This window comes from Neophocaena asiaeorientalis, unplaced genomic scaffold (genome assembly GCF_003031525.2).
Source record: "Neophocaena asiaeorientalis asiaeorientalis breed wild unplaced genomic scaffold, Neophocaena_asiaeorientalis_V1.1 scaffold357, whole genome shotgun sequence".
Lineage (NCBI taxonomy): Eukaryota > Metazoa > Chordata > Mammalia > Artiodactyla > Phocoenidae > Neophocaena > Neophocaena asiaeorientalis.
Genome location: NW_020173270.1, coordinates 4,475,327 through 4,482,319, shown reverse-complemented (window position 1 = coordinate 4,482,319; position 6,993 = coordinate 4,475,327). Strand labels below are relative to the sequence as shown.

At 53.0% G+C, this 6,993-nt stretch overlaps 2 protein-coding genes across 3 annotated transcripts in view; both read right to left on the bottom strand.

Moving 5' to 3' along the window:
- The window catches only part of MYDGF (myeloid derived growth factor), a 13,492-nt gene extending 13,191 nt beyond the window's left edge, over positions 1 to 301 (bottom strand). Inside the window, exon 1 of the mRNA XM_024745915.1 lies at positions 84 to 301. Within this exon, the coding sequence (XP_024601683.1) occupies positions 84 to 263 (180 nt within the window). The 5' untranslated portion in view covers positions 264 to 301. The remainder of the gene's footprint in view (positions 1 to 83) is intronic.
- Positions 302 to 5,499: 5,198 nt separating this feature from the next.
- The window catches only part of DPP9 (dipeptidyl peptidase 9), a 41,301-nt gene continuing 39,807 nt past the window's right edge, over positions 5,500 to 6,993 (bottom strand). For both annotated transcript variants that reach the window (XM_024745771.1, XM_024745774.1), the window contains exon 22: positions 5,500 to 6,567. In XM_024745771.1, the coding sequence (XP_024601539.1) occupies positions 6,475 to 6,567 (93 nt within the window). In that variant the 3' untranslated portion in view covers positions 5,500 to 6,474. The remainder of the gene's footprint in view (positions 6,568 to 6,993) is intronic.

The window sequence follows — 6,993 nt, the reverse complement described above, 5'->3', positions numbered from 1 at the left end:
GCCCCGCCGGTCCGCGACCCCTCCCCAGGCCCTGCCTACGCCTGCACCATTGCTCAAGCCCCCGGGGTGGCTGAGGCACATACCCCAGGGCCCACGTTCTGGGAGAAGGAGTGCACCACGCCGCCGGGCCGCACGTCAAAGGCCACCGTCGTGGGCTCAGACACCGCCCGTGCCGGCCTCAGCGCCACGGCCACCAGGAGCAGCGCGGCCCACAAGCTCACGGCGCTGCCGCCGCCATTCCTTCTTCTGCTGGGCGCCGCCATCTTGGGATCTGGTTCGCTGGGCAGGGACGACGGACGGAGCGCGGCGAGGGACAAGTAGGGCGTCCGCCAGAGGCCCCGTCGGCGTGGACACGACCACGTGATCCGGAGCGCCCCGCCCCTCCGGCCCGGGCCGCCATCTTGGGGCGGGGCTTGGAAGTACAGAGAGGGTACTGGGGTGCGTGAAATTGGAACAGGTTCCTTGGTTTAGGGTCCATTCGTCCCTCACTAGGCAAGGGATTGACCCTTCAGTTCCAACAGTTCGTACATGTACAAGGAGTGAAGTAAATAAAAGACCACCACTAATATTCAGATTAATACATGTAGGCAGAATGAAGGAAATGACAGATCACCGTTGAGCAAACACCTCATGATTGTTACAGCCAAGATCCGTGGATCGCTGCTTAAAACTGGTGGGGGAAACGTACTGTGAGAAACAGGATACTTGCGTTGTCTCAAAGTATTTCCCCCCCAAGATACATATTAGTTACAAAGGGAAAATAGTAATTTTACAGTAGTGACACCATCTTTAGCCTAGTGATCAAGTCAACGTCGCTAAAAATGAGACAGTGACACCATGGAGCCGCCAACGGGATGCAGAGAAGGACATTCTCAGTGGCACCTCTGTGGAATTCCTGTCCAAAATGGACGACCTCAGTTTAATCAAAGCAAATACCAAATGAACCCAAGTTGAGAGACATTCTACCAGGATAACTGGCAGTACTCTTTAAAAAAAGTGTCAGGAAAGGGCTTCCCTGGTGGCGCAGTGGTTGAGAGTCCGCCTGTCGATGCAGGGGACATGGGTTCGTGCCCTGGTCTCGGAAGATCCCACATGCCGCGGAGCGGCTGGGCTCGTGAGCCATGGCCACTGAGCCTGCGCGTCCGGAGCCTGTGCTCCGCAATGGGAGAGGCCACAACAGTGAGAGGCCCGCGTACCGCAAAAAAAAAAAGTGTCAGGAAAGACAAAGACTGTGGAACCATCACAGAATGAGGAGACCAAGACATGGAAAGGGAATGTGGGATCCTGGATTGGATCCTTGCCGTAGTCTGGGCTGTTATAACAAAGTCCCACAGACTGGCTGGCTTAAACAACACACGTTTATTTCTCACAGATCTGGAGGCTAGAAATTCAAGATCAAGGCTCTGGCAGAACTGGTGTCTGGTGAGAGCCCATTTCCTGGTTCACACAGTCCATCTTGCTGTGTCCTTACATTATGGAGGGAGAGAGGGAGCTCTCTAGGGTCCCTTTATGAAGACACTAATCCCATTCATGAGGGCTCCACCCTCATGACTTAATCATTTCCCAAAGACCCCCACCTCCTCATACCATCACACTGGGTGTTAGGGTTTAACATGAATTTGGGGGCAGAGGACACAAACAATCCGGGACCAGAAAAATGACATTAGAGGGAGAAATGGTGAAATCCAAATAAGGTCTGTATATTAGATAAAAGGATCGTACTGATGTTAATTTCCTGGCTTCAATAACCTGGCTTGTACCATAGTGATGTAAGATGTTCGCATTAGGGGAAGCTGGGTGAAGGGCATTAGGGAGCGCCACTATTTCTGCAGAAATAGCTCCCTCTTTGCAGCTGGCTGCTGTGGACCCGTTAGGAATTGGCTCCATAAATTGGAGGCCAGCAGACCTATTCTGTGTTAAACACAGCAGGATTCCATTATATCTCCATATCCTCAGCGCTGTGTTTGACTGGCCTGTCACTATGAAGGATTCAATTAGTGGCCAAGCGCTTTTGCTAACAAGGTATTTCAGTTGTGAGTGGTCTTGAGTTTCCTACTCAAAGAGGGGTAGGTGTGTGTCTGTGTTTTCAGAAAGACTGAGCCCCAAGCCTCTTGTTTCTCTGTTTTCCTTTTTGCCTCCATAAAACAAAAAACTGAAGGGATTAAAAGAAAAAAACCCATCATTCCCAAGATCCTGCTTTTTGATCATGACATGAAATCTAACAGTCATGAAGGAAGAAAAGATTTGATAACACAGGTATCACGACTTTTCTCTCCATGGTCAGGACACCATAAACAGGGTGGGTGAGGACATAATAAAGAGGATGCATGAAGGAGCTCCTTCGTGGTGAATAAACAGCTTTTTTTTGGCCGCAGGGCATTTGAGATCCTAGTTCTACGACCAGGGATCAAACCTGGGCCCCCTGAAGTGGAAGCACGGAGTCTTAACCACCTGACCCACCGGGGAAGTCCCCACCAGCTCTGTATTTTGACTGTGGTGGTGGTTCTAGGAATCTGTACAGGTGACAGCATGGAACAGACCTACACACACACAGATGAGTGCATGTGAAAGCTGATAAAATCTGAATAAGGTCTAGAGTCTAGTTAACTGCGTCGTATCCACATCAGTTTCTTGGTGTGACAGTGTGCTAGGGTTAAGTAAGATGTAAGCTGCGTGAATGAAGGGTACACGGGACTCTGCACTGTTTTTGCAACTTCTCATGTGTCTATAGTTGATTTTAAAAAAAAGAAAGAAAGAAAGAGGCTTCCCTGGTGGTCCAGTGGTTGGGACTCTGTGCTTCCGCTGAGGGGGGCATGGGTTTGGTCCCTGATTGGGGACCTAGGATCCAGCATGCCTCGAGGTGTGGCCAAAAAAACAAAACACTATACAGCATTATAAATCAACTATACTTCAATTTAAAAAAATAGAGAATTTAAAAAATACCATAAACATGTTTGAAAAGCAAATGACAAACTGGGAAAGTATCTGCAAACGATATGAAACGGGTTTTTATGTCCATCGCTTATGGGTTCTTGCCAGTTAGGGAAGAGCTGAGCACTTCCACCAAGAAAGGACTCGAGCATGTACACGGGCGACCTGAAACAGAGTGGGAACCCTCCCTCAGATGGAAATCCCACCAGTGGTGGAGAAAACAAGTGGCCCTGTATCAACCATGAAGAAAACAAAGGTCTCTTAAACTGCCACCTCCAAGACCAAGACCTTCAGCCAGCAGACACTTGTCCTTTTGTAGCTGCCCGTCACCCATCCTCCCATGTCCCTCCCCAGGCCTTGTTGTCCGGGCAGGAATACAACTGACTGAAGTTTGACTGATGGATGCTGAGTACTGACCGAGGGAGGTAGGGGTAGTAAGTTCCGATGAAGAGCTCCTGCTTGAGGGGCTTCCTGGCGGTCCAGTGGTTAAGACTCCACACTTCCAGTGCAGGGAGTGTGGGTTCGATCCCTGGTTGGGGAACTAAAATCCCGAATGCTGTGAGGCACGCCCCGCCCCACCCCCCCACCCCCAAAAAGTTCCTGCTTGAGATAATTGCAGGGCGTGGGCTAACAAGCCTCAGGGGGCAACCCCAGTGGCCTCTTTCTCACCAGCTTCTGTCATTCTGTGACTTGTGACTAGTTGCCTCTCCACTTTCTTTCACAGCGGGTTAAGGGCAAGACATCTTGTTCCTGAGATGATTTTAAACATTCACTGGCTGAGATTCCTACCCATAAAACTGTTTGAGATCAACAACACAGTTCAATTTGCAACGTGTATGACCATGGACTGATTTCCTTCATATATAAAGAGTGTCTACAAATCAGTGAGGTCAATAGATCAAAAGAAGGGTGGGCAGGGCTTCCCTGGTGGCGCAGTGGTTGAGAGCCCGCCTGCCGATGCAGGGGACACGGGTTCGTGCCCCGGTCCGGGAGGATCCCACATGCCGTGGAGCGGCTGGGCCCGTGAGCCTGCACATCCTGAGCCTGCACATCCGGAGCCTGTGCTCCGCAACGGGACAGGCCACAATAGTGAGAGGCCCGTGTACCGCAAAAAAAAAAAAAAAAAAAAAGTGGGCAAATTATTACTCCTAAACAAGTGTCTTAAAGCATGAAAATATTCGTACACATAAAAGAAATGTGCATTTGAAGTACAGTGAGATGCCATGTGTCACTCCTAAGATTGGCAAAAATAACACATAGTAATGAAGAAATGGAGGAGCAAGCACACCTCACCAAGAAGTGTGTACACTGGGCTTCCCTGGTGGCGCAGTGGTTGAGAGTCCGCCTGCCGATGCAGGGGACACGGGTTCGTGCCCCGGTCCGGGAAGATCCCACATGCCACAGAGCGGCTGGGCCTGTGAGCCATGGCTGCTGAGCCTGCGCGTCCGGAGCCTGTGCTTCGCAACGGGAGAGGCCCACGTACCGGAAAAAAAAAAAAAAAAAAAAAAGTGTGTACACTGAGGCATTCTTTAGAAGGTAATTTGCAATATTCTTCAAAATTAAAAATGAATATGCCTTTTTATAATTCTAGGAATTTACCCTATACACTCAGACATATGCCCCAACCATGTACAAGGCTGTTTGTTGTAGGATCCTTTATACCCAGGGGTTTGGTCAGTTACAGCCTGTGGGCCAAATCTGGCCGGCTGTGTGGCTTTGTAAATAAAGTTTTATTGGCACACAGCCACGCCCACTCATTCACACATCACCCGTGGCTGCTTTTGAACTGCAAGGGCTAGAGTTGAGCGGTTGCAAGAGACTGCCTGGCCTACAAAGCCTGAAATATTTACTATCTGGCCCTTGACAAAGTCTGTTGATTTATACAAAAAGCCCAGAATAATCTATGTTATCCCTTGATAGGTGCCTGGCAAAATAAATTATGGCATTCACAGGGCAGAATAGAGGGCAGGTATTAAAAAGAGAGACTGGGGAGGGGTTACCTCTCGGGAGGCAGGGCGTATTTTTCCCCTATATTCTTTTGTACTAGTTTGTTATATTCTTTAAGCCATTAAAAAAAAACTGGACTTTCCGAAAGGATGGAGTGGCTGATGGCACAGGGAGAGGCCACTGTGCTGTTAGAAACTCAAGTACCAAGGGTGTCCTCTACGCAGGCATGGTCTCTGGTCTCCTAGTCTCTCAGCTGTTAGGACAGACATGAAGAGGGGCACGGCCTGCCGTCCCTTGTCGGTGTGTCCTGACCCCCAACCGCTGAGTCAAGTCTCTGGACAAGGAGAGGTGCAAAAGGAAGTAAGGGCCAGGCACCTCGGAGGCACCCACGGGCTGCCTCAGGACCTCTGGGACTGTCCTTACTGGGCCAGTTGGCTGAGGGGTGGCGCCCCACCCCCCCCCACTTCATGCCAGGGCAGCACTGCTGAGCCAGCAGCGCCCCCATCCTTCGACTTCAAGGACTGCCGTGCCCTTGGCTCAGCCTCCTCCTAGGACCCCCGCCCACTCGAGGAGCCCCCATCACCAGCCCCAGGGGTTCAGAAGGAACCTCAGGCAGGTGGCGACGCTTCCATCTGGAATCGTTTAATGAGTCTACTTCTTACACGCATAATTATAAAAGAATAAGAATCGACAAAAATATTTTCTTTTCATAATGTGTAGAGGTGGTTCGTCTCTGGTGGGGTTTTTTTTTTGTTTTCTTGTTTTTTTTCCTACCCGCCCCTGGCAGAACTCTTGGCGGGAGGGAAAGGAAGGAGGAAGGATAACCCTGAGGCGGGGAGGGTTCCACTCCCAGCCCTGGAACCCCGGTCTGGGCGGGCGGGCCAGGCAGAAACGTGTGGCGGAGGGCTGGGCTGGGGAGAACGGGGCTGGGTGCGCTTCAGAGCCTGCCTGAAAGCCGGGCCGGAAGGCTGCCCCGCTTCCCTGCGCACCGCTCACGGCCTGCCGGGCACGACTCCCGCTATGGGCTTCGGGTGCTGGCTGGGGTGAACCCTGTGGCCCAGCGGCAGACCCCGAATCTAGATTTAGGCACCCCTTGCTATCTTTCTTTTAAATAATTCATAAAAATGCCCACCCCCCAAAAGAAAAACAAAACGAAACACAAATATGAAGTGGGCGGGTGGGGAGGAAAGGCAACTGCATGCTTCTGCGCCGGTGGCCGGGCTGGGCCTGGGGGTCCCCGGGGCAAAGGCCGGCTCCTCCGAGTCTCTTCTGGCCTCCAGCGCCCAGCGGAGTTGAGGCTCCCGCGCCTGGATGACGGGGAGAGGAGGGACGGCTTGAGGAAGTGCCTCGTGGACGTTGGCCTCATCTCTCCATTCTGGCCACGAAGAAGCAGCAGGCTGAAACCCCAGGAGCGTTAACGAAAACAGTAAAAGGCGTTGGGGCGAAGGCGGCAGCTCCCGGGGCGGGCGGTCTGGCGGGGCCGGCGGGAGGAGGCGCTGCACAGGGCCTGCGGGGCCGCTCGGTCCCTCCGGCAACGGCGGCGGCGAAGCCGCGTGTGCTCTGACTGCGCAGGCCCGCGCGTGGCGGCCCGCGGGCTCAGAGGGATTCCTGTAGAAAGTGCAGCAGTGTGACCTCGTAGTGCTCGCCGGACTCGGGGCAGCGGATGCTGTGTCTCTCGTTGGGGTATATCTGGGTGGACAGAGAGGCAAGGCTGGTGGCACCGAGGCACCCCTGCACCCTGTGCCCTGCTACCCCCGAACCCCTCCACCCCCGGGCTCAGAGCGTCTCTCCTCAGGGCCTCGGTCCTGCCCCCGTCCCCCACCCCCCGGGAAGAGGTCTTGCTCCGGCACTGAGGGACCCAGGTTCGAATCCCCCCTCCACGGCCAGCTTGCTGTGTTAATTCTGGGCAAGTGACAGCCTGCCTGACGGCAGCCCCCCATGAAAGCTGAGCGAAGAATTCAGACCCTGTAGGGTCTCTGTGGCCTGGGCAAGCTAAGGTCTCAAACACAGAGGACCTGCACATACGAAAGCCTTAAGAAACTGTGCTGCTGCTCTATCCCCCAAACCCAGAGAGCTGCAAGGAACCCAGCTCCGTGGAGTGGCTGGGGCTTCATG